Source organism: Crocuta crocuta, unplaced genomic scaffold (assembly GCF_008692635.1).
Source record: "Crocuta crocuta isolate KB4526 unplaced genomic scaffold, BGI_CrCroc_1.0 scaffold55, whole genome shotgun sequence".
Lineage (NCBI taxonomy): Eukaryota > Metazoa > Chordata > Mammalia > Carnivora > Hyaenidae > Crocuta > Crocuta crocuta.
The window spans coordinates 2,250,120-2,277,866 of record NW_027530512.1 but is presented as its reverse complement, the minus strand read 5'-3'; the positions used below and the strand labels follow the sequence as shown (position 1 = coordinate 2,277,866).

The following is a 27,747-nucleotide window of genomic DNA, read 5'->3' as shown; positions in this document are numbered from 1 at the left end:
GAACAGTAGTTGGCACGTATTAAGGGCTCAATAAATATTAGCTATTATCGTTGCTTACAGTTCTCACTGAACATTTTCCGTGAGGATTTTTACTTTGTTGAGGAGGAAAGGTTTCAGCCTTCGGGACAGACGATCTTTACTCAGCCCTGATTACACGTGCGGCCATGTGGGTACGCACACACACAGCAGGAATTTAACAGTCTCTGGTGGAAGAAACAAACACGCACGCTGTAATAATATGTTAATAAGGTTATCCAACAAATGCGTATAATGTATGATGAACACATTGGAGTGAAAGAGATTGACTTGGGGGCAAGTTTTGTGGAGGGAAGTCAGGGAGTCAGGATGGCGCTTGTGTAACCTATCAATATACAGTATTGTGGCTGCAGAGCAGATGAGGAGAGGCAACAAACAATGTTTTGCTGAGGGAATTGCTGATGGTAATGGTTGTTAACCTTGAACTCTGTGTGTCAGGCACCATCCAACTCTTCTAACCTTCACTACATTCCTATGAGGTATTTGAATTACCTTTGTTTTACTGATGAGGAACTGAAGGCACCAGGAGGGGCAGGATCTGGGCCTTGCCATCAGATGTATGAAGGAGAAGGAAGTGAAGAGACAAGTTTAGGAAGGGTCTTTATGTGATCTTAAGAAGTGTGGAATTCATCCCGTGCTCTAATGGTCCCATGGAATGACAGTGACAAGATTGGAGCACAGTTTTAGGTAGCTACCTCTGGCAGGATTGGGGCACTGACCTGACTTTTGCAGACCAGTTTGGTGCTTCTTCCTGTCTGCTTCCATAGCACATTTAAATGCCAATGCCAATGCCAGTACTTATCGTGTGACTGTAATAATTTGTGTATACATCTCTTTTCATCTTTTACTTTGAGTTCTCAAAGGGAAAGGAATATGATTAAATGATTGCTGTACCCCAGAACTCAGCAGCTCAGCAGAGTGTGTGATTAAGAAGGGTCTCCTGAAGGAGCAAATAAGTGTTTGTTTGTTTGTTTGTTTTTTTATGGTGCAGGGAATAACGAGGCAGTATGCAATAGTGCAGGCAAATGATGGGAATGGCCGTAAGAAGGCTGAGATAGCAGAATTGGTGATTGTTAAAGTCCAGGTAGTTTCGGTTCTTCTTTTTGATTCAATGTTATCAGCCTATATGGTGTTACTCCCCAGAACTACCTGATCTATAAAAACACTAAGAAGTGATACAGCAGATATTACTTGGTAAACTATTCAGGAAACATCAGTACAAATTTCCACTGAGAGAAATGAGAGGGATGTATTGTGTGTGTGTGTGTGTGAGAGCGCACACGCACATACACGCACACGCACATATGCACATGAATGTGAAAAGTGGGAGAGAGGGAAGGAGAGAATTAATTTGATTCAGAGAATTTAGATTTTATGTAGAAATTTGGTCAGGTGTCTACAGTCTCAGTCCTCTGTATTTTTGTCCCAAAGTGTTACTCCTTTTCTATTAATGATATTGTTTTATCTCCTGGAACAATGAAGAGTTCTTGTTTCTATTCTATCCAGAGGATTTCTTGTCATCTCAGTGAGATGCACAGCCTCTTCTCTGAATGCGTTATGAAAGGAATCACAGTGATTGTGTTCTAGCTTTCCAAAGGCAAATATTTCATGAGCCTCATTTAGTCCTAGTGAGGTTCAACAGTAAGAGTGAAATTTAATTGCATGTGGGAATGTGAGCAGCTAATACAATTAAAAAAAAAAAACTATTTCAGTTTGTAAATAAGACCTGAAATAATAATATCTCATTTGATTTGCAGGTTTGTTTTGCCTCAGAAAAAGGAGAGGTTAAATATGATAATGGACTTGGAGTAGGGGTATGCTGGTTAAGAGGATGAACCTTAGAGTCACTCCCTGAGTTGAAATTCTGGATCCACCATTTACTTTTTCTGGTGACAATGGAATAGCTAACATCTAGGCATTAGTGTTCTCGTATGTAGAAAGTGGATCAATAATCAACCTTCCTTATAGGGCTATTGAGAAGATTAAATGTGATAATTTATGTAAAGCTTTGGAACAGTGCCTGGTGTACATAGTAGGTGCTCAGTAAATTTATTATCGTTACAGTGCAATGAAAGTAAAGATTTTTTTAAAAGTTTATTTATTTTGAGATATAGCACATGAGCATGGGAGGGGCCGAGTGTGAGAGAGTGAGAGAGAGAGAATCCTAAGCACGCTCCACACTTACAGTGCAGAGCCCGAGGGGGCTCTATCTCCCGAATTGTGGGATCGTGACCAGTGTCAGAATCAAGCGTCAAACGCTAACTGATTGAGCCACCTAGGTGTCTGGACAGTAAAAACTTCCTAAGGAGTGCTGCTTGGAAATATTCCTTGAAAGTTAATTATACATCCAAATAAAATTTATGAATACATTGAAAACCCTAACATGCTATACAAATGTGAAGTGGTATCTTTATATTCATGTAGTAAATATAAAAGAATTGTGTGAAATGCACATTCTTATGTTGTCTTGTTTCTTTGTGTGCATGTTTGGCAGACATTTAGAAAGATTCTATAGCCTTTATTTTATCTATAATATTTTAAATACTATGCATTTCGTTTGCATATGAAGAAGCTTGAAGAATTTTTTATATTGTAGTGTGTTTTGATAGCCTTTCTACTATTGCTTTAAAAAATTTTTTTTAAATGTCTTTATTTTATTTTGAGAGACAGAGACCGAGAGAGAGCAGGGGAGGGGCAGAGAGAGAGGGAGACACAGAATCTGAAGCAGGCTCCAGGCTCTGAACTGCCAACACAGAGCCTGACATGGGGCTTGAACCCACGGACTGTGAGATCATGACCTGAGCCGAAGTCGGACGCTTAACTGACTGAGCCACACAGGGGCGCCTGTCTACTATTGCTTATGGTATTTTCTAATGCTTTTCAGGGTTCTCTTTCTGCTGCATCTTGAAAGCATGGGTAGCAAGAAACTCAGAAGAGTGGGCTTGTCGCAAGAGCTATGTGACCGTCTAAACAGACATCAAATTGTTACATGTCAGGTAAAATTTATTTACTTTTTCTCACTGAGAAACTTGGAGTACAGTTAATCTTAAATATACCTTAATAACTCCTAAGTAAACCTGAAATGTGATAATTTAACTTTCTAAAAAATATGAATGATAGTGCTTCTCCATAGGCTATTTAAAATTAAAAAAACAGTTTTTTGTTTTTTTTTTTATTTGTGAGAGAGAGAGACAGCGTGAGCAGTGGAGGGTCAGAGAGAGAGAGAGAGATACAGAATCTGAAGCAGGCTCCAGGCTCTGAGCTAGCTGTCAGCACAGAGCCCAACGTGGGGCTTGAACCCATGAATCATGAGATCATGACCTGAGCTGAAGTCGGACGCTTAGCTGACTGAGCCACCCAGGCGCCCCTGCATGGGCTGTTTTAAAATAAGAGGCTACTTGCCTGGGTGGCTCAGTCAGTCATAACTCTTGATTTTGGTTCAGATCATGATTTTTCTGTCTTGAGAATGAGCCCCACATTGGGCTTCCATGGGGCTTGGTGCTGGGTATGAAGCCTGCTTAAGATTCTCTCTCTCTTTCAAAAATAAAATAAAATAACAGGTCACTTAGGTTGTATTTCCAAATGTGATTTCTTTTACCCAAATTCCTATATTTTTGGATTTTGGGTCAGTGGAGAATGCTTATAGCATAATGTGAAGTATATTCATGCTATTTGTTTGGGATTCTAGAGAAGTTTTATCCACTTGCAAGAAATTTTGCAGTTATATGAGAAATAGGACTCAAATGAAGAGATAATATTCAAAAGGGATAATGTCTCTTGCAAGCAAGAAAAATTAATAGAATCATTTTCTTATCAGTGTAATAGGAGAAATGTATAGAGCAGATGTTGCATTTTTAAGCACAGTAGTGAAACAGATCCTTCTTAGGAGGTTAAAAAAGATTTAACGTGTTTGTTTTTAATTTTTGTTTATTTTTGAAAGAGGAGGGGAGGGGCAGTGAGAGAGGGGACAGATGATCCGAAGTGGGCTCTGTGCTGACAGTAGAGATCCCAATATGGGGCTTGAAGTCACAAACCATGTGATCATGACCTGGGCTGAAGTCAGATGCTTAACTGACTGAGCCACCCAGGTGCCCCTAGATTTAACGTTTTGTATTAGGATTTAATCCTTAATAAGACAGATTTTCTCAGAGCATACAGCAATTTAAAAAAACTGCTTTGTGTGTTAGTGGTATTTTTGGTTCCTCTATTATACATTTAATAATCCTCATGTTCATACTTGGAAATACTCTTAAAAGTATGAGATTTAACATTTCATTCCATAGTCAGTTTTATTTTCTCTATTAAATACTTTTTCTGAATGGTCTCATAGCTCAGTAAGAAACTCATTTCAACCTGACACTTTCTGGGTATTTGTTTATGCCCAAACTGCAGCTCAGGGCAGTGCTCATATATACCTGGGTTGGAGGCTGCTGCTATGTGATGTTACTTGGTGTGTCCTCTGGTATATACTAACTAAATTAGAGAATTAGAAGATAAGATTATGGCATCATATCTTTTAGTTAAAGCATGTGTAAGGAGACATACTATAAGGAATATAGAAATCTTCAATCTGCAATAAATTATGAGCAGTGTCCATTGAAAGTTTCCTTTTAATTCCAGTATCTTTGTTGCACATATATGTTTAAAATATTCTTTTTATGTCTCTCTAGGACTTTTTATGTCTTTCGCCATTGGAGCTTATGAAGATGACTGGCCTTAGTTATCGAGGTGTCCATGAACTTCTTTGTATGGTCAGCAGAGCCTGTGCCCCANTTGAAAGTTCTGCTATGAACATTGAGGTACATGTGCCCCTATGGTTCAGCACTCCTGTATCCCTTGGGTAAATTCCTAGTAGAGCTATTGCTGGGTCATAGGGGAGTTCTACTGTTAATTTTTTGAGGAACCTCCACACTGTTTTCCAGAAGGGCTGTACCAGTTTACATTCCCACCAACAGTGAAGGAGGGTCCCTGTTTCTCCACATCCTTGCCAGCATCTATATAGTCTCCTGATTTGTTCATTTTAGCCACTCTGACCGACGTGAAGTGGTATCTCAGTGTGGTTTATTTCCCTGATGGTGAGTGATGCTGAGCATCGTTTCATGTGAATGCCTCAAAAATATTGACTCTTGGGGCACCTAGGTGGCTCAGTTGGTTGATGTCCAATTTTGGTTAGGTCATGATCTTGCATTCTGTGAGTTCAAGCCCTACTTTGGGCTCTGTGCTGACAGCTCAGAGCCTGAAGCCTGCTTTGGATTTTGTGTCTCCCTCTCTACTCTCTCTCTCCCTCCCCCAGTCATGCTCTGTCTCTCTGTCTCAAAAATAAATAAATGTTTTGAAAAAAAAATTGACTCTTGGGGTTCCTAGGTGGCTCACTTGGCTAAACATCCAACTCCTAATTTTGGCTCAGGTCTCATAGTTCGTGCGCACTATCACCAGGAAGCCTGGCTGGGATTCTGTGTTTCCTTCTCTCTCTGCTTCTCTCTTTCTCTCTCACTCTCTCTCTCTCAAAAATGGATGAATAAATATTTAAAAGAAATATTGACTCTTATACCGTAGAACTAGTCCTTTAATGAAAATATATGCGAAAAATTTATGTCGTTTATAAGCTCATGGGAGACAGTTCCTAAATATGGGAATGAGGAGGCAACATTTTTTCCCTGTAGCTGATATTGATGTTTCAAAAGGTCATCTTTGTCTTTTGTTTGTTTGGGTAGGATTTGTGGACTTCACGGTTAAATTATAATACACTTCTAATTTTAGAATGCTCCTGTCTTTGTAATACCAACTTTTATTATCATGAGCCTGTGTCATAAAATACGCATATTGGATTTATATTGCTTATTGATTGAATATATACTACTTAAAAACTTTTCTCACTCTTGGGAAAGTTAAAAGTCTTTTTATAACAAATTCTCATCAAGTACTATTATTTCATACTTTCTGTCTCATAACTTTAGCTTTTCAAAATGTAGGTTTAGTGCATGGTAGAAAAGACCCTCTTTTCCCAGAATAAGAGTACCTAGAAATCTGTTAAGTGCTTTGCAAATGTATTTATTTAGGTGGATTGTAGATCACTTACCTTACTATCTTATATCGAAATTTAGTCACCACGGAGCAATAAAGTGGAGTTCAATTCTATAAGGTAGGAAGGAAGGGATGTTAGTGTCATTTGAAACTTCTGAAATTAATGAATAGATAAAAATATTTTCTATTTTTCAGATTTAGCCTGTGATCTAAGAAAATACCTCAAAGCCAGAGTAGTCAGAAGGAGAATTTGAATTAGAGTTAGGAATTGGCACTGTCTTAGCTTTGTCATTGACCTCGGAGCTTTGAGTAGCCCACTTTATTTTATGGGAGAAGTAAGCTAAAATAGTAAATGATGATTCTGGGACCAGGTTTAAATTAACTTATTACTATTTTGAAGGTTGTAGAGCACCAACAAAGTGTTTTAATTTGATGTATGTCATTCTATGTGTTCGGTTGATACCTACGGCATATTTATTTAGAGAATTAAATAATAGAGCATGTGGAGGAAATTCACCTGTAGGCTCCACTTGCATCACCACTTTAGCTGCAGTATCAATGCCATTCCAAATGCCACCTCAGGAAGCCATCATTTCCCTTTGTTGTGCATTCACTCTTGTAGCATTCTTTAGATTTGAGTCTTGTGTTAAACATTGGCTTAGCCTCCGTTTGTTTTTCCAGAGAAGATTTTTTTGTTCATTTATGTATTTCTTTAGTATTTATTGAGTGCCAGGCATGAGGATATTATAGTGAGCATGGTAATGTTCCTCATGCAGCTTACAGTCTCATGGGAGAAGTCAGACATTAAACACATGACTACATAAATAATTAGTTTAGTCATGCTAAGTCCTATGAAGGAAAATTACAAAAAGCTCTGAAACTTAATAACAGGGAACTTTACTTAGTTTAGGGGTCAGGAAGGGCTCCTCCAAGGAAGCGACACTTCGGCTGAAACCTGAAGGTTAGATAGGGGAGAGACAGGCCAAGTTGGGAAGGGACGTGAGCAGAGAGGAGTTTGCAGGCAGTGGAAGCAGGAAATGTAAAGACCCTGTGAAGAGAGAGAGCATATGCTTGCATGGCAGTAAAATCAGCAGGTGTGCATGGAGCACAGCAGTGAGGAACAGAATAACCTCAGAGGTGAAGTCAGAGAAGTAAGCAAGAGTCAGATCGTGGGGCCTGCAGACCATGTAAAGGATTTTGGACTTTATTCTGCAGACAATGAGAAGTCATAAAAGGGTATAATCTAATATATATTTTTAAAAACTCAGTCTTGAACATAGACAAGTGATTGAAAAGGAGCAGGGAAATATTCATGAAGACCAGTTAGGTATCTATTCCTGTATTCTAAAGAGAAAGTGATTGTGACATGGATTGTTAGTATGGTGTTGACCCAGATGGCATAATGTCAGTTATGATGAGAGATATTTAGGAGGTACAGTGAGGAGGACTGGTGATTGTTTGGCTGTGGGTGGTGAGGTACAAGAAAGTGACAGATGATTCCATGATTTTTGCTTTAGGAAACTGGGTAGTACCAGTTCCTGAGATAAGGAATGTTGGAAGAGTATCAGGCTTGAGGGAGGCAGACCATGAACTTAATTTAGTACTTGTCGAATGTGAGTTGCTTGTGAAACATCAAGTGAAGATGCCGACAGGTTGTTAATATAGGGACCTGGAGTGTAAAAGAGAGCTCTGTAGTAAAAGCACGCATTTGGGAGTCATCACTGTAAATATGGTAATGAGATAAGCATACTCAAGACCAAGACCTGAATGAAGCCCACATTTTAAGATTAGATAATGAGAAGTCTAAGAAGAAGAAGCAGCCACCAAAGTAGAAGAAAAACAGGTGAAGTGTCATACTAAAATACCCATTTTTGTTTCATTTATATACATACTATCATTTCTGAAGTCTTATTTTGTTTGTTCATTTTAGTCTTTGTGTTACTACACCTATTGTAGTGATTAGTGCACTTACGTTGCAAGGGAAATACTTTAATGTTGACAGATTGGGCTGCCTTTACATGTTTGATAAAGTGTCCCCAAGTCCACCAGTGTTGCCTGATGATAGATTGTAGACAATATTGGAGACAATTTCTAAATCAGGTGCATACCACATGACTTTTTTCTGTAGCTTTTTTTTTTTTTTAAATGTACCTGAATATAACCTTAGAGAAATGTGATTATCCATGGTTTAACTGATCTAACAATTTAATAGGTAAGATTACACAGGAGTTGGCACATTTAGGACTCATAAGTATTAATATGCTGGTCTTCATACATCCTCACAGAAGCAGAAGAGCCTTGAATTTGATACATAAATTTATTAAATTTTATTCCCAGAGTTTATCATAGTATAAGGCGTGCAGTAGGTACTCAGTGTCTGTAGAATGAATGAATGGTTATAGTTTTATGGCTTGACCACAGTTTATTTGGGCAATTTAATAAAATACTAGTAATTTTTATTGTTAGAAATTGCAGAGGAAGCATTCTTAAACATTGCTGGGTATGAAGTCACATTAATCACATCTGTACAGGCCCTTTTTCAAAATAAGGTAACATTCAAAATTTCCAGGGATTTGATGTGGATATCTTTTGGGGGTCGACTTCTCAGCCTTCCATATCTACCTTCAACTATTCTTCACAGACCAACCTTAGTTTGAAATGATAATGAACCTGCCATTCCTTGTTGCTCCCAGTATTGACTCCAGACTTTAACAAGGCTTTTTCATGATTTGGCTCCTGCTTCTTATTTATCCAGCCTTATCACTTGCCCCATTGTGACCATATTCCCATCTTTCAACCACTCTAAATGAACTCTTTATTTTTTTGTAGTTTTTATTCCCATTTTTCCCTTTCTTTGTATGTTCTGTCTCTTTGACAGGAATATGCACATTTCCTTTGCTTAACAGCTATTTCACAATTTAGCTCAGACATCCAGTTTTCGCATGAAGTCTTCCTACATCACAAAATCTAGATCAGGTCTACTGTCCCTGTATTTCTCCTTTTCTGTTACAATATCTCTAATAACTGTATTGTAACTGTCTAGTTTCCAGTCCTGGCTTCAATTGCTGGGTGACTATGTACTGTGAGGGCAGGGGTCCTGTCTATTCTGTCATATCCGCATAGTCTAGCACTGTTTCTGGACATGGATTGAATATTTGATTCACAAATAAAAGTTTGAGGAAAAAAGAGGATTTGGGTTCCAGCTGCTAGAAATTGAAGTTTGGATTTGGTTTCTGTTTTCAAATAAACATGGATATTGAAAAGATTTTTTCTTTTTCTTGTTTAGGCTTATGGGTTAAAGATGCAAACATCTGCCTCTCTCTCTCCAGTGGTCTTAGCCACGACTCTTTCTGCGTTGGATGAAGCCCTGCATGGTGGAGTGGCTTGTGGATCTCTCACAGAGGTAAAGGACAAACTTTCCAAACCTCCCACAAACCTATAACCTTCAGAGCCAGGAGAAAAAGTTTAGTTGAAAAAACAAATTATTTTGTACCTCAAGGGCATGGTTCTTCACTCAGTACCTAGTACAGTTGCTTTGCAAAACTACGATGTTCAGAACAATCCTTGCTGACCACCGGAAGTCTCCTTAGGTTGCTGTTTCTTCAACTTAGAAAATGATGAGTATTAAACTGAAGTGAGCTGTTAGTTTCTATTGTAGAAAAAATTTGGTTCTGTGATATGTTGTTGTGTTAGTTATGTCTTGTTGCAGAACAAATTACTTCAAAACTAAGTGGCTTAAAACAATAGTTAACTTTTATTATTTCTGTTGATTTGGGAGTGGCTTAGCTCGTAGATATCGGTGAAGGATGTGGTATCTTGAAGTCTTGGTGGGGTTGGAGAATGTTTTCAAGAGGACTCACTCACATGATTGGGAAGTTGATGGTGGTTGTTGGCAGGACACAGTTCCTCTCTAAGTGGGCTCTCCATAGGCTGCGTGAGTTCCTTATTCCATGATGGCTGACTTCCCCTAACGTGAGTAACCCAAAAGAGGCAAGGTAGAAGTGGCGATGCCTTTGATGATTTAGCTGTGGCAGTTACACATCGTAAACATCTGCCACATTTTCTTCCTTAGAAGCAAGTCATTAAGTACAACTCATGTTCAAGGAAAGAGAAATTTGACTCTACCTTTTGAAAGAAGTGGTGTCAAGAATTCGAGGACTTTTTTTTAATTGAAAAAGGTTGACATGTAACATTGTGTAAGTTTAAGGTTTTCATCGTATTACTTTAACATATACATTTATATGTTATAATCTGCTGATATAGTAGTATTTACAACATTACATAATTATAGTACAATGTTATTGTCTATTCATTATATTGTGCATTAGATCTCTATGGGTTATTTACTAATTATAAGTTTGTGCCCTTAAACACCATCACTCTTGTCTTCCCACCCCTGCCCCCTGTTAACCATCATTTTACTCTGTTTTTTAACAGGTTTAACTATTTTAGATTCCACATGTAATTGATATATAGTATGTTTCTTTCTCTGTCTGACTTATGTCACTTGTATAATGTGCTCAGGGTCTATCCATGTTGTTGCAAATGGGAGGATATCTTCCTTCCTCATGGCTGAATAATATTCCATTGTGTATATATGCCACACTTTTAATCCATTAATCTGTTAGTGGGCATTTAGGTTGTTTTTGTATCTTGGCTATTGAGAATACTCAATACTACTGTGATAAACATTGGGGTACAGATATCTTGATGAAATGCTGTTTTTATTTCCTTTGGGTATATATCCAGAAGTGAAATTGTTGAGTTGTATGTGGATCTATTTTCAATTTTTTTGAGGAAACTCTAAATTTTCCATAGTGCGATTGCAGACTTTCAAAAACCACAACAGTTCTTTTACTTGCAAGCTGCATTGACGTGCTTACTGGTCCTGGTGTGATGACTTGATGGACTTGCCAGAATGTTCCAGAGGAACTTCTTGTCTGAGAGTTCTAGGGGCCTAGATACTTTACACAAACTTCTAGGCAAGAGCAGACTCTTAACGTTCTGTTCTGATAGTCATAAATTTAACTGTAGATTTTTAAAATTAAGATGGGACTCTGTTTTAGATACTATACCTTATTTTATGCCCTATCTTCTGAGAAAGATTTAAAAATGTGTATGTGGGGGGCACCTGGGTGGCTCAGTTGGTTAAGCATCCGACTTCAGCTCAGGTTATGGTCTGTCTCAGTCTTGAGTTCGAGCCCAGTGTTGGGCTCTGTGCTGATAGCTCAGAGCCTGGAGTCAGCTTCAGATTCTGTGTTTCCTTCTCTCTCTGTCGCTCCTCCACTCGTGCTTTGTCTCTCTTTCTCTCTCAAAAATAAATAATAAAAACATTAAAACAATGTGTTATGCTTGGTAGATGCCTATTAGATAACTGGTGAGTGGGTGAATCTTTAAAAAAAAAAAAAAAGGAAAAGAAAGAACCTGCTGTTGCAGGGTCTTGCCACCAGATGGTACCATAATCCTATTGTACCTAATCTGTGCACTACAGCTGGACCTCTGCTCAAATGAGTTTATAACAATAGTATTCCACAGTTATAAACATCCTAAATAGCAAAAACTGAACTTAAGAAAGATTAACCCACAGGTACTTTTTATTTTTTAAGCTTTAGAATAATTTTTAATGCATTTTCACTTGGTTTTTGTTAATTCTTTCTGGGTTTTTTTTTTGCAATTAACTTTTTATTTTATTTTATTTTTTTACAAATAGTTTATTGTCAAGTTGGTTTCCATATAACACCCAGTGCTCATCCCCACAAGTGCCCTCCTCCGTGCACATCTCCCCCCTCCCCCACCACACCCACCAGTCCTCAGTTTGTTCTCAGCATTCAAGAGTCTCTTATGGTTTGCCTCTCTCCCTCTCCCCCACTATTTCCCCCCTTCTTCTCCCCCACGGTCCTCTGTTAAGTTCCTCCTAATCCTCCTATACGTGCAAACATATGGTATTTGTCCTTCTCTGCCTGACTTATTTTGCTCAGCATAACACCCTCAAGGTCCATCCATGTTGCTGCACATGGCCAGATTTCATTGTTTCTCATTGCCATGTAGTATTCCATGGTATAGATAAACCACATCTTCTTGATCCATTCATCTGTTGATGGACACTTAGGCTCTTTCCATGTTTTAGCTATTGTGGAGAGTGCTGCTATGAACATTGGGGTACATGTGCTCCTATGCATCAGCATTTCTGTATCCCTTGGGTAAATTCCTAGCAGTGCTATTGCTGGGTCATAGGGGAGTTCTATTGTTTGTTAATTCTTTCTGAATCCAAGTGGTAGTTAAAAGCATTTTGTCATGATCAACTTGGCTGACTTGGAGCATAAATTTTCTGCTTTTTAGTGGCAAATTCTGTACTTTCTGTTTCAGTTACAGATAGCCTCTTCAGTTATTTTGGGATTTTTTTTCACTTAGTACAGAGTATTTCTATTTAGCTTTTATTAACAAAATTTTAATGTGTATTTTATGCATATAGGATTAAATAATCCTGCATGTGTAAGTTATGAAGCCTTAGGACCTTATGACTTAATAAGAACCAGAACAATACTGACACTATTGAAGCTAACTGTGGGCTCCCTCCTGATCCTGTCTTTGGCCTTCTGTTGACATGTAATCTTTATCTTGAGTTTTTACTGTTCCTATACTTTTTTCCTTATAGTTTTCTTTTACTGGCTGTGTGCTTAAATATGAGATATAAAAATATCTTATTTAGTTTTGCTAATTTTTGAGCTCTAATAAATCATGTCTGTGATTAAATCCTATCACCTATGAATTACTTTATTCATCTAATAGTGTTTAAAAAAATTTTTTTTAATGTTTATTTTGAGAGAGAGAGAGAGAGAGAGAGACAGACAGAGTGCCAGCTGGGGAGGGGCAGAGAGAGAGGGAGACACAGAATTTGAAGCAGGCTCTGGGTTCTGAGCTGTCAGTACAGAGCCCGACGTGAGGCTCGAACCCTGAAGTCTGATGCTTAACCGACTGAGCCACCCAGGTGCTGCCTAATAGTGTTTTCTAAGATAATACCCGTGTTATTTCAGGTAGCAAGAGTATAATTCACAAGAGTATTATATAAGATATAATGTATTATATTCCATTTTGAAAATAAGCCACAATTTATTTATCTTTTTCCTTTTAGTGAACGTTTGGGTTGTTTACAGTTTGATGCTAATATAAATAAGTCCTACGAAAATTGTTATACATGTCTCCTGGATTGCATGTACAGGTATTTCTCTAGGGCAGGAATTGGTAAACTACTGTGCAGCAATCAAATCTAGCTTGATGTCCGTTTTTATAAATAAAGTTTTATTGTAACACAGCTATGCTCATTTGTTTATGTTTTGTCTGTGACTGTTTGCATGATAGAAAGCAGAGTAGTGACAAGGATCTCATGATCTGCAAAACCTAAAATATTTAATATCTGGCCCCTGTCAAGGTATCTGTGTTGGAGTGATTTCCTGGTAATAGGATATGTGTATAATGTAACTTTGCAGAATCAGGAAAAATGGTTGTACCTGTTTACATTCCTACCAGCGATGTGTGGGAATTCTTCTTGCTCCATATCTTCTTGCCTTGATATTATCAGACTTTTTAACTTATGCCCATCTTTGGCATCTATGATCTTAGTTTTCATTTTCCTGATTACTAACAGCTTGAATACCTTTTGTTAAAAGTTTATTTATTTTGAGAGAGACAGAAACAGCACTAGTGGGGGAGGGACAGAGAGAGGGAGACAGAGGACCTCAAGCAGGCTCTGTGCTGCTAGTGTAGAGCCCAACTTGGGGCTTGAACTCATGAAACTGAGATCATGACCTGAGCTGAAACCAAGAGTTGGATTGACTAAGCCACCCAGGTGCCATGAATATCTTTTCATAAATCATTTGGTTACTCTATTTTATTTTTTTAAGGTAATCTCTATACCCAATGTGAGGCTTGAATTTATAACCCCAAGATCAAGAATCTCACGCTTTACCAAAAGAGCCAGTCAGGCACCCATCGTTTGATTATTTTAAAGAAAAGTTTTATTAAGGCACAATTTAAATGCTTTAAAAATTCAACCATTTTAAATTGTATAATTCAACTAATTTGCTAACTTTATAGTAAATAATCACCACAATCCCATTAGAACATTTCTGTCATTCTAAAAATTTCCCTCATGCATATGTACCAGTAATTCCTGCTTCCATTTCTCAGTTCTGGGCACCCACTGATCAATTTTCTGTGTATATATTTCCCTTTTCTAAACATTTCATTTAAGTGGAGTCATATGATTTGTAGTCTTTTGTGTTCGGTTTCTTTCATATAGCATGATGTTTCTAAAAAATTTTTTTGTTTTTGAGAAAGAGAATGAGAAAGAGAAAGAACAAGCGGGGGAGGTGCAGAGACAGAGGGAGGCAGAGGATCCCAAGCTAGATCTGCGTTGACAGCGGAGAGCCCAACGTGGGGCTCATGAGATCATGAACAGGCACCCCTCCTGCTATACTCTCTCCTTGAATCTTGGAATGAGACAAACTTTAGAAATTTTTAATGTTATTGCTATTCTGAGGTACAGTATTTATTTTCATTTGTATGCCATTAAAATTATTGAAATAGTAATTCAAAGAATATGGTATTTCTACTTAATTGATCTTTTATTAATGAACATCAGTGATTCTTTCATCTTAGGAGTTTCTTTTTCTTTTATATTTTTAAAGTTATATATCTCTAATATTTTTATATCTATATTGTATACTTATGAATTTGTAATATATTGCTGTTTAACAAATCATTCCAAAGTTTAGTGACTAGAAACAATAGGAAATATTTATTATCTCTCAGTTTCTATGAGTCAGGATTTCAGAAGCATATTAGCCAGTTTTCTGGTTATGGTCTCATGAGATTACAGTCAAGGTGCTGACAAGGCTGCAGTCATCTGAAAACCTGACTGGGGTTGCAGGAGATGCTTCCAAGATGGCTCACTTGTGTGGCTGGGAAGTTGGTCCTGTCTGTTGGCAGGAAGGCTCAGTTATTGGCCACCTGGACTTCTCCACAAGACTGCTTGACTGTCTTTATGACATGGCAGTTGACTTTCTCTAGAGTAAGTGATCTTAGAGAACAGAGTAGAAATGACAATGTCTTTATGATGTAGCAGCTTTGGAAGTTACATAGCATTACTTCTCTTGTATTCTCTCACACAGATACACCTGTTACAGTGTGGGAGGGGACTAGAAGGGCGTGAATACCAGAGTGAGATCTTTGGATCCTTCTTAGAGCCTGGCTATCACTATGTTGTGTTTATATTTGTGTGTGTGTGTGTGTGTGTGTGTGTGTGTGTGTGTGTGTCTAAGTTTTAAAAAACTTTAAATTATTACCACTCCATTCTCATAGACTTTGTGATAGGTAGAATTTCTAAAATGGCCTTCCAAAGATGCTCTGTTGTAATCCCTGGAACCTGTGAATATGATGAGCTATTATTCCCATTATTGTGGTATGTTAATATGACACAATTGGCTTTAAGAGAGGGAGATTATCATGATCTACTTCCATGGACCCTTGAAAACTGAGCTTTCTCTGACTAAAGAAGAGGGAGAAATCAGAAAGATTCAAAACATGAACATAGAAGAGGCCATGTGAGAAGGGATGTAGTTGGCCTCTAGAAGCAGTGAGTAGCCCTCTGATGACAGCCAGTAAGGAAGCAGGAAGCTCAGACCCACAACTGCAGTGTAGTAGATTTCACTCAGCTGACAACTTGATTTTGGTTTTGTGAGACTGAGCAGAGAGCCCAGGCAAGCCTGTCTGGACTGACTGCTAACCTACAGAGGTGTGAGATAAGAAACCAGTGTTGTTTCAGGCTGTGAAGTTTGTGGTAATTTGTTACATAGCAATAGAGAACTAGTATGGTACCTACTGGAGGTGTCTAATTGCATTGCACAATCTTTGTTTCTGGTTAAAAGGTCAAACCTAGAGTTGTGGATATCAGGTAGAAGGTAGATCTGGTGGAGGTGAGACAGAGGTAAGGTAACCGGTAGAGTAAACTTAGATGAGGCCTGGAGATGATTGAGGGAGTAAGAATAAGTCTGGAAACATTCTGCTGGCATTTTTATAGCTGCTCTTTCCTGACTCTAACTTCAGAATTCCCTAATTTCTTTATCCCCAGTTTTGATTTCTGTGAACTTCACTGAATCTGTGTATATGCAGTTATAGCACCAAGTGGGACTAGAGAAGCACTACTCATGCCAAAAGCAGAAGCTGCAGAGGAGAAATCAAAGAGAAACCAACACTGCTGAATCACGGATGGAACCGAACTACATACAGGGCTTTGTCCCATTCCCTGAGAACATCAAACTCCTTACTTGTGGAGTTTATAAGCAGACAATTCTGCATCTGTTATTACTGACTATTGGTAGTAAAGATATGTTTGAAATTTAAAGATTAAAAGTTTACATTATGTGGAGGTCAAATCATATGGAGCCTTCTCATAGGGGATAATGTAGATTGAATCAGTGTTTCCCTCTTTTTCATTTTCTCCCCTAAGGAGCTTTTTAGACATTTCCTTTTCTAATGAAGTCTTCCTTTCCCATGAGATTTTAATGCCACAGATATACTGTATACCTATTTATGCTTTGTGTATGTCTGTGATTTATACGTAAAAAGCATAAAATCCCCCCCCTCCCATCCCATCAAGGGTAGGTTTCACCCTTGGGGTCAAGATCACCCCTGCTGAGAAGACCTAATAAAGATGCTAATGTGATTCAGTAAAATTTATGTCATATTTAAAAGGATCACCAAAAAAGGTGTTTTCATATTGTAATCCTGAGAGCTGGTCCAAACCTCCGTCAACAAAAAGAGCTGTAACGTCTGCATATCTTTGTTCAAGAGTACCTCTGGAAGAGTAAACCTGTGAAGCGCTGCCAAATCTTCACAATATTTAAGAGGGATGATTATACCCAGATCCTTGCTCTAAATACTAAGAAAGGATGTAGCACATTTTTACATTTTTTATATTTCCTAATGCATTTCTGTGCTTTGTTCATGATTTAAGGAGACCAGGTGTCCCCCTTGAGAGTGGGGCAGTTTTGTTTGGAAGTGACTATTCTATCCCAGAAAGGTAGGAGCAGGATACCAGAGTCCTATTTTGGCATCCTAATTTTTCCTCAGAAGAGTTAAATACACAGTTTTCTTTTTCCTTCTTATTGGCAAGGTTAGCTGTGGCCTACAAGATCACAGGAGCTACTAAGGCAGGATTGTAAACTTAAATGCCTACAAGGGCTGGACATGTAATAGAAATGCATAAACAGTGAAGTACAAGACATAAATGCTTGATTAGCCAATTTTGGCTGCTTACACTGCTTGCAACAGCAGCAGACATTTATTCTTCTTTCTCATGGGTCTGTAGGTTGGCCAAGATGGGTCTCATCTCCTTCAAAATATAGTCAGGTTCACATCTGCTCCATGGGTAACAACAGCAGCAGGATTACCCGGGAGAAGTTTCTAGTTGGTGTTCCTTGAATATTTACCCGCAGACATGATTTGTTTATCCTGCCCAGTGATTTGAAAGGCAAGATAACCAGGCCTCTGTCCTAATACAGAAGTTTAGCAGATGTGGTTGATTGGATCATTGTTCCTGATTCTTTACTCATTTCCTGATTTAGAAATAAACATTGTTCTCCATAAATGTTTCATGGAGTCTTTTATATGGTACAGGTTATATGATTGGTAAATGAATGATTATGTTCCTTGATACTGTTTGATGTTTTTTTAACTATAAAACTTGGGGTACTTGTCATTTTCATGTCCTTCTGTGTTTTTCTGCTCTATCCCTCTCCTTTCTATTTTCCCTTCCTTCCCACGTACTTGAAAAACAGCAGTTATTAATATAAAAGAGCATGGTGGAGAGAATCCAAGGTATAAAATCTTCCAAATGTTGATGTAAAGTAATTTAAGATCTTTTTTTTTTTTTTTTAACAAGGTAAAGTGCTCCCTCACCTTTCTGAGATTGTTTGCTTTTGTTTGTTTGTCTTAGGATTTGGAGGATTATTTATCTTTTAAATGAATTCTGTAGGTCTGAAGACCTAAATATATTTCTACGTAATTATTGAGCAAGTGGAGACAAATGATGGGTGAAGGGTGTCATTAAAAAAAATGATATGAAGTTTCCACAAGCTCTTTTCTCAGATCAGAACCAGGCAGTCCTTAAATTTTCTCTAGTGAAGTATTGGCTTGGCAGATGGCCCCATCCTGTCGCCCCCATCTTGAATGTGGAGAGAGTTAACTTGGTTTTAGGTCCTGACAGGTTACAGGTTTCACATTCATCTCAACCATTCAGTCTCACTTAAGAGTAAAATAACTAGGATTCATTTCTACGTTAGTACAATTAGATTTTCTTTGCTTGGGAATAATCCACTTTCTGCTTTAAACTGATTATTAATATTTACTTCCTTGTTTATATTTGGGTGATCTTTACCACTTCATCTTCTTTCAGTTCTTTTACATTTCTCAGTCAGGGTTGCAACACAGGCTCGATATAAAGCTTATTGTATTTTACTGGTGTCTTCTGTGTGTAATGTGGTATTCACTCTGAGTTTCCAAGAAGCAAATAACTAAGACTATTCTGGTTTGGCATGTTCTCTCTTCCTAACCACCATTGGAGCTGAACCTGGGAACTGAACACAACTTGAAATTTTGTGGTTTGGCTGGTAGAATTCAGAGCTAAACTATCTGAAGCTAAAAATTATTAATGTTGAAATGTTTTAACCCACTAAGTAAACCTGAAAAAATAATGAAATTTAACTCCAGTTAGCCCATCAGAATTGCATACAACATAAATTTTTTTGAGTCTAGGAAGAGAATAAAAAATATATGAAGATCTTCGATTGCTAAAGAATTAGAAATTAGTTATAGTTTAAAGTAAATGTAATTATCCAACTTTGAATGCAAAGTAAAAACAAAACAAAACAAACCCAGAAATCTTATAATGTTATTCACATAATGTTTGACTTTTCCCAAGACTTCACTGAATAGTACCTGAAAATAATGAAGTAGAAAAAATGCCAGTTATATTTGTTTAACTTTTCAGATTTTTTACATGTTTTCTTTAAAGATGAAATAATAGAATATGTTACATTTTTATGGGACTTGATATGTTAACTGAATGTTTTCATATATATCATCTTAATTAAAATGGTGACTTTTTTACCTTTTCACTAAAAATCACAAAGCTTTAATGGGTTTAAGCTCATTAAATCTTAGAACATAATCTAAAACCTGGCGTGTAGATAATATGTGTAGAAAGGCAGTGCTCTATTCCTTCATTAGTTAGCACTCTGAAGAGTAACCATTTTTCATTGTCTAGATCCACTTTCAACTTTGGCTGACAAGTTTCCTTTTCCTCTGATACCTGATGATTAACTTGATCCATGCTGTCTTTGACAATGGCTAAAAGGTCCATGAAGAGTGGGGCTCTTTAAAACTAGCAGTTTCTAAAGTAGAGGATGTAAGATGTTCCATTAGGTTGTGGGAACATTTTTTTTGAATTTTTATTGGTATTTCAGCCTAAAAAGTGAAATAAACCTTAATTAGTATTTAATACATAGATTGATGGTGGCATCCTTACTTGTTCTGTATGTCAGACTGTCATGTGTCAGGTGTAGTTCATGAGGAAATGATACAGAAGGTTGACAGAGGCACCTTGCAGTACCTTTATTTTCGATATACTGGGATGAATTGTAGTTCTGCATGTACCTAGTTAGGTGGATTTTGGATTTAATTAAGCCAAATCTCATGAAACAGACAAATGTCATAAAAAGAGTCCTGCAAAGAAACTATATATTGAAGACTGTACTATAGTGTGCTAGAAGTGAACCATATGCATAGGCAAATCAGAGCTTATGATTCTCCCGGGACTGATAAAGTGAAAGTTAGTGACAATCTGATTCCATCTGAGAAGGCATCCAAAAAAAAATTGAAATTCTAAAGACAATTTGATATATGGAATTATATCCATTATCATTAATAATGAAACTTTCACTGTTATTTTGTCCCGTGAAATACTGAGTAATGATAGTAGGAAGCCATTGTAATTAAGAAACACATAGGATAGGAAGACAAACTTCCATAAGTTTTACAGTGACATTTAAAGTTATGTGATACAGGGGCACCTGGGTGGCTCAGTTGGTTGAGTATTTGACTCTTGATTTTGGCTCAGGTCATAACTCCAGGGTTGTGGGATCGAGCCCTGTGTGGGGCTCTGCTGTGAGCATGGAGCCTGCTTAAGAGTCTCAGTCTCTCTCTCTCTCTTTCTCTCTCTCTCTCCCTCCCTCCCTCCCTCCTCATCCACCTCTCCCCTCACCTCTTTCTCTCTAAAATAAGAAAAAAATGCTAAAGTCCTATGATACATAAGTCAATATCTAGGAAGACTTTACTAAAATTAATAATAGATATTTAAAAGCCTCTTTTGAATTTTCTTAATAGTAAAAGACCAAATGTAATAAATTATTAATAACATAATAGGAACACAGTGTCCTTCCTTATAGTAAAATGAATGAAATAAAACATAGGAAACAATATGGCAACAACTTAAATGGATCCTTTTGTGAATAAATACTGTTAGAAGTTACACAGGAATCTGTAGAGGTGCTTTGAAGCATTAAGGATTAAAACAGGTTTTTCAATATAGGAAGATGCTATATAAGTAAAGAAGTCTCTACCATGACCCAGATTATCATCCTAGCTAGATTTTGTTTCAGTAATGAAATACAGGAAGAACTAAATTTTTTATGTGTGCCATTAAACTAAAGATAGGTCAGAGAAGATATATTCCCTCAAATAAACCTCCTGAACATACAATGTTTATATGAGTTCTCTAATATGAATGATTTCTTGGAACATAAAACAATGTTTATGAGAGAATTGCCTGGGGTAATGCTAATGTTCTGACTTGGGTTTAGATTGTATATGTGTATACATTTGTTGGAACTCATGAAATGGTAAATTTAAGATTATGCAATTACTGTATGTAAAATTTACCTTATAAGAAAAAAAGAATCATGCATATTAAACTCATGTTAATGATATACATGCTGAATTGTTAGGGGTAAGTATATTGAGGTCTCTGACTTATTTTAAAATGTATGAAAAAAACCTGAGATGGAGGGATGCCTGGCTGGTTCAGTCAGTGGAACATGTGACTCTTGATCTTGGACTGTAAATTTGAGTTCCACGTTGGGTGTAGAAGTTACTTAAAAATAATATCTTTTTAAAAAAACTCCAACAAAATCTGAGATGGATTGATGGATACGTTAGTCTAGTCTAGTCTGGTTGTAGTAATAGTAAAAATGGTACCTAACTGAGATTCTTTAAACTTTTCTGTTGCATCCTCCTTAGGCAATCTGTAGCAACACAGAAGTTGACTATTCAACTTCAAGTTGATAACAATGGTCAGTGTTGTTAATTTTTACAAAAACCTGACTGGTTAAGTATCATCTCTATAACACTCTGTAATGAGATGGGGACTGACCATGAAAATCATTTGAATCACAAGGTCTTCTTTGGTGATCTCACAGCAAAGAGTATAAAAGAATTGTTGAAATTAAAGATGGGTGAAGCGTTTTTTTTTAAATAAAAAGACAAGATCTATCACATTTGCTGGCCTTTTAAAAATGACAAGTGGCTATGTAATATGCTTCATAGCAGATTAAAAATCAACTAGCCAACCAGTGGTACACTCTTACAACATCCTTTCAAAGTAAAAGTAATGTTTTAACAATGAGTAAGAAAATACAAGTAAAACTTTGGTTTGCAAACATAATTTGTTCTGGAAACATGCTTGTAATCCAAAGCACTTGAATATCAAAGTGAATTTCAAGAACCATTGGCTCATTTATGATCATGTGATGTTGGGCATCCCACATACTACTTCTATTGCAAGACATCACTTGTTTATCAAGTTAAAATTTATTAGAAATATTTGCTTGTCTTGCAGAATACTCTCAAAACAAGTTACTTGCAATCCAAGGTTTTACTGTAATTGCCTTTTTAAAAATAGATTAAAATGTAGTGTTTTTAAAATCATTGCTTAGAAATATTTCTTTTATGATGTTATTTTTGTTGTCAAAGATCTGTGTGTCTTATGAAAACTTTGTCATCTGCACACTTAAAAAAATTGTAACAGTATTTTCTATACTGTTGAAAAATCTTCCAAATAAAGAATTTTTATTTTTAATCCACTTGTTAAAAATCTTAAAATGTAATATCTTTTGATTGTGTGCAAGAACAGTTGATTGACATGAGGAAAGATGGAAGTTTATTAGTCAAAGTTCAATAATAGCATTTGCTATTAGATGGAAGTTATTGAAAAATGAAAATAGTAAGTACAACAAGTAATGTATTTTAAAATTTTCAGCCCTTGCATGTTTGCAGTTGTCCTTTTTCAACTATACAGCCAGGGCATTGAAGTACTGAAATGAGCAGAACTTAAGACCTGAGATTTCAAGCGCTGAATTATAAAGTAATTAAATAATAATATAATTTTATTTATTTTCATTATTATTGCTTCACTAAGTGTTAAGTTTTTATGAGAATGAAAAGATCTGTATAACTAGGAACTAAGATATGTAACTTTTTATTTTTGTTTTATTTTTAAAAAAATGTTTATTTTATTCTTGAGAGAGACAGAGAGTACCAGGAGGGAGGGGCAGAGAGAGGGAGACAGAGGATCTGAAGCAGGTTCCGTGCAGACACCAGAGAGCCCACTGTGGGGCTCGAACTCACAAATGGTGAGATCATGACCTGAACTGAAATCAAGAGTCAGATGCTTACCTGACTGAGCCACCCAGGCACCCATTTTTTTTTGAAACTATTTTTAAATGCTTATTTTTTAATCCCTATTTTGTGTATATTTTATATTATGTGGAGTGTATTAATAAAATAATATGTGTCTAATATATATGTATATATATATACTGGAAGACCATACTAAATTTTGTTTGTCCATTTTCAGTTTGTCAGACTATGTAATCAAAAAGTTTGGAGGGATGCCTGGGTGGCTTAGCTGGTTAAACATGTGACTCTTGATCTTGACTCAGGTCACGATCTTACTGTTCATGAGTTTGAGCCCTGCATTTGGCTCTGCGCTGACAGCCCAGAGCCTGCTTGGGATCCTCTCTCTCTCTGCCCCTCCCTCTCCCCGCCCTTCCTGCCCCCCTGGCAGAATGACTAAACATTAAAAAATTTTTGTAAAAAAAGTTTGGCAATCCCTTTTCACTTACCACTCATGATCTGGCAAACTGTTATTGGTAGCAACAATTTATTCTGAAAGTCTAAATCACTTTTAAAGATTATAATAAATCAGCACATAGTTTCTAACTTTTGTTAGAAGAAACTTTGTTTTTTAGTGTTTAGCCTTGATAAAGGAAGATTAGCTTTAGTCTAAATTTTTATTTATTTATTATTATTATTTAAATGTTTATGTATTTATTTTGAGAAGGAGACAGAGAACTTGAGCAGTGGAGGGCAGAGAGGAAGAGAGAATACCAAGCAGGCTCCGCACAGTCAGCATGGAGCCTGATGCAGGGCTTGATCCCACACGCTGCAAGATCATGACCTAAGTCAAAATCAAGAGTTGGATGGTCAACCGAGCCACCCAGGATCCCCTAGTCTAAATTTAAAACAGTAGTTCTCAAAAGTGTACAGCAGCATAAGCAGCACTTGGGAATTTATTAGAAATGTAAATTCTCAGGCCACATCCCAGACCTACTGAACCAGAGATTCCTGTTAATAAGCTTGCCAGGTAATTCCAGTGCTCACTTAAGTTTGAGAACAACTGGCATAAATGATGTAGACTCACGAGTCATCCCTTCTTATTTCTTCTTACTTCATGATGTATCTGAGATACTTTATTCATATTTGTAGTCTGTCTTAGTCTTAGCTCAGACTTTTTCCTCTCTTCTTGAGATTGTTTTCTCTCCTCTTCCTCTTCAGTTCTTTTCCCTTCCTTTGTGAAAGATTGTGTTAAAAGCATTAATTTTATTTTAACAAAAGGGATAGTGTTTTGGTTCTTAAAGTTTGGATGCCATAGCCAATGTGACAAATAATGTATGTTTAAAGGGGTATTTTTTAACATTTTCAAATTTTTGTTAACTACTTCTAGTTGACTTGAATATGGATGTTTATGAATTTTCCAATTTTTTTCCATCTCTAACTCTTCTGACTTCACATTTTATAATTGTGGAATAGCGTTTCACAAAGTAAAATTTCAAAACACACACTTCCAAGTATGAGTCATCTAGGTTCAAAAATTGTTGAATTTTGTCACATTTGTTTTATCTTTCTTTGTACACACACATATGTGCGTGTGTGCATGCCTTTTTTTTCCTTTTTGCTAAAGCATTTGAAAATAAATTGTATACATCAGCACTCTTTACTGCTAAATTCTTTACTCTTCAGAAAAGATCAAAGTAGCTTTTTAGGGGACTAGTACAAAATTGTTCTAAAAGGCTAATTCATGAGAAATGCTAAACCAATTATTAAAGCCTCTTAAATATTTTCAATTACCTTCTATAAATGTCTTAATAAGGAAAAGATATAGAACTCTCAGTTCTGAATGTAGAAATGTACCCTGTAGCCTCTCTCAACCAAAGCTTTTCATCTGAGTTACAGAACACAGAGTGTGATTTGAAGTGACTGTTTTCTCATTTCTCCCAAGGATAGTGTATAACTAGTACCAATCCAGATGCACAGGGGAGAAGTTAATTCCTTACATACAATAGATGTATTAAAATGTTCTCTCTGAGGAACACCTGGGTGGCTCAGTTGGTTAAGTGTCTGACTTTGGCTCAGGTCATGATCTCACGGTTCGTGAGTTCGAGCCCCGCGTTGGGCTCTGTGCTGACAGCTAGCTCAGAGCCTGGAGCCTGCTTCCGATTCTGTGTCTCCCTCTCTCTCTTACCCTCCCCTGCTCACGCTCTCTATATCTCTCTCAGAAATAAATAAAAAACATTAAAAAAAATTTAAAATGTTCTCTCTGAGAACCCAGGTTAGTGGGACTGTGCGTGTGGCATGTTCTTAAAAGAATTTTGCTTTGACTCGCTTGTGATGCTTATTCAGAAAACTTTTTTTTTTTTTTTTTTAGATTACAGGCCCACCAGGTTGTGGAAAAACTCAGTTTTGTATAATGATGAGCATTTTGGCCACATTACCCACCAACATGGGAGGATTAGAAGGAGGTGTTGTATACATTGACACAGAGTCAGCATTTAGTGCTGAAAGGTGGGAGATTTTATTATTTTCCACTGTAATGCTTAATTTTGTAACTTATTTATAGTACCTGACATTTTCAAACAGGTTAACATTCACCTTTTCTCTGTGAGCATTCAAAATGCTAGATACTGTTTTAAATGAATTTTCCTGGGGTGGAGGGAGAGGGGAAGGGAGGTGATGGACATGGAGGAGGGCCCTTGCTGGGATGAGCACTGGGTGTTATATGGAAACCAACTTGACAATAAACTAGAATTTTGACTAGCTTATTTAAACTAAAATAAATGAATTTTCCTTTTAAAATTAACCCAGGAGGTTTCTTTTTGTCTTTTCCATCCCTTTGTCATTGGTTTAAGTTCTTGGATTAGCTGTGTTTTGTAAAAAGTCAGGAAGAAAGAAGTTTAAGAAACAGGGAGGGATGGGGTACCTGAGTGGCTCAGTCGGTTAAGCATCTGACTTTGACTCAGGTCATGATCTTGCAGTCTGTGAGTTCTAGCCCCGTGTTGGGTTCTGTGCTGACAGCTCAGAGCCTGGAGCCTGCTTCTGATTCTGTGTCTCTTTCTCTGCCCCTGCCCCCTACCCCATCCATGCTCTTTCTCTCTCTCGAAAATAACTAAAAAAAAAGAAAAAAGAAAGAAAAGAAAAAAAGAAACAGGGAGGGATGAAAGTGAAAAAGACAAAAGGTAAGCTGCTTTGTCACTAATTTCTAGTTGGAAGTAAAATACTAGTGAATGGAAAAGTTGGAAATTTAAAAATATTTTTTGATTGAGAAGTGTTTCACTTTAATCTTTGTCGTAGTATTGTATTAAATGTAAAAAACGCACTGAATGTGTATTTATGCTTGGAAAGAAAATATTTCCTTACTTTGCAGACTCTTTTTTTTTTTTAATGTTTTATTTATTTCTAGGAGAGAGAGAGACAGCATGAGCAGGGGAGGGTCAGAGAGAGAGGGAGTCACAGACCTAAACAAGCTCCAGGCTCTGAGCTGGCAGTCAGCACAGAGCCTGACACGGGGCTCGAACCCACGAACCACGAGATCATGACCTAAGCGAAAGTCGGACGCTTAACCGACTAAGCCACCCAGGTGCCCCAATATTTCCTTACTTTGGCAAGGACCTTTAACATTCTATGAGAGAGAGTCACTGGATTATTTGTGTAATTCTGTACACCTGAAAATAAGTCTGGTCTCCCTCTACCCCTGCTCTGATTGACATTCATGAGCAGGAAGGAGTACTTAGAGGTCTGGAGACTGATTCAATTCTGTTCTTTTAGTCAAGGTTTAGTTCTTTGAGTCTTTCTATAACTGTGTCATTCTGTGCAATTATGTCATTATGAATCACATCTCTCTCTTATTTCTAAGAATGCTAGTTAGAGAGAAGTGTATTCCCTGACCAGATAAGTTCTAAGTGGATTATTTTGCCTGGGGCTTATTTGCTTTCTTCTACATTTCTTGGTTATGTATTCGAAGTATATGCCACTTGTTTGTCAGCTTTTTGAGTTTGTGTTATATCTTTGTATCTTCAAAGCCAAAATTAGTGACTGATACATATTAACTGCTGGCAGAATGTTTGATAAATGAATGAATTGACAGGCATTAGTCTCATAATGTGAAATCCAGACACCATTTTCTGCTAAAAGGAATGAGGATTCGTTGGGGAAATGGCTGGTTCTAGCACTGGTACAGGAAATTTTTAAGTTGAGTCTGAAACATCATGTCAGGTAACAAGAGAGCCATCAAAGACTACTTAAGGGAGTGTCAGAAGGACTCAGGAATCAACCTGAAGAGGCTCCTGCCTGCTAAAGATGAGACAAATAGACCGTCAATAAGAATAGTAATGATAGTAGATTAAAACCCATGAAATATGTTTAAATTCATGAGTCTATGATATTAAGAAATGAAAAACAACTAATCAGTATTGGAAAATTCTGGAGAAGCAACTCATTATTTTGAGGTGAGTTTTTAAAAAAGGAAATCAAACATCTATTCTTTCTCTGTATGAACTCTATTGCTGAATAGCAAATAGGTCTTTTTAAAAAATGTATGTTTGTTTTTGAGAGAGAGAAAGTGCATGCATGTGCATGGCAGAGTGGCAGAAAGAGAGGACATAGGATATGAAGCAGGCTCTGTGCTTAAAGCAGAAAGCCCAGTGTGGGGCTCAAACTCATGAACTATGAGTTCATGACCTGAGCCCAAGTCAGATGCTCAACTGACTGAACCATCCAGGAGCCCCCAAATACTGGAGTATTCCAGTAATAAGTGAAGAAGGAATGATAGAATGTCACCAAATTACAAACCCCAACAATCTAATACATCTAGGCATTGAATATTGTGACATAATAAGACATCCATATTTTGTCTTTGTCCTGGTTCTTCTAAATACCTTCTAAAACCTTTGGAAAACCTGAGTTTATGCTAATGAAGTGACTCTTGGTGGGCTCCTGGATAGTTTCACATGGGAGCTG

The 27,747-nt window shown here is 37.1% G+C and overlaps 1 protein-coding gene across 1 annotated transcript in view; it reads left to right on the top strand.

The window, feature by feature from the left end:
• RAD51B (RAD51 paralog B) overlaps nucleotides 1-27,747 on the top strand; it is a 562,898-nt gene that overhangs the window by 580 nt on the left and 534,571 nt on the right. The window contains exons 2-5 of the mRNA XM_077767229.1: nucleotides 2,921-3,032; nucleotides 4,707-4,820; nucleotides 9,347-9,463; nucleotides 25,160-25,296. Coding sequence (XP_077623355.1) covers nucleotides 2,921-3,032; nucleotides 4,707-4,820; nucleotides 9,347-9,463; nucleotides 25,160-25,296 — 480 coding nt within the window. The remainder of the gene's footprint in view (nucleotides 1-2,920; nucleotides 3,033-4,706; nucleotides 4,821-9,346; nucleotides 9,464-25,159; nucleotides 25,297-27,747) is intronic.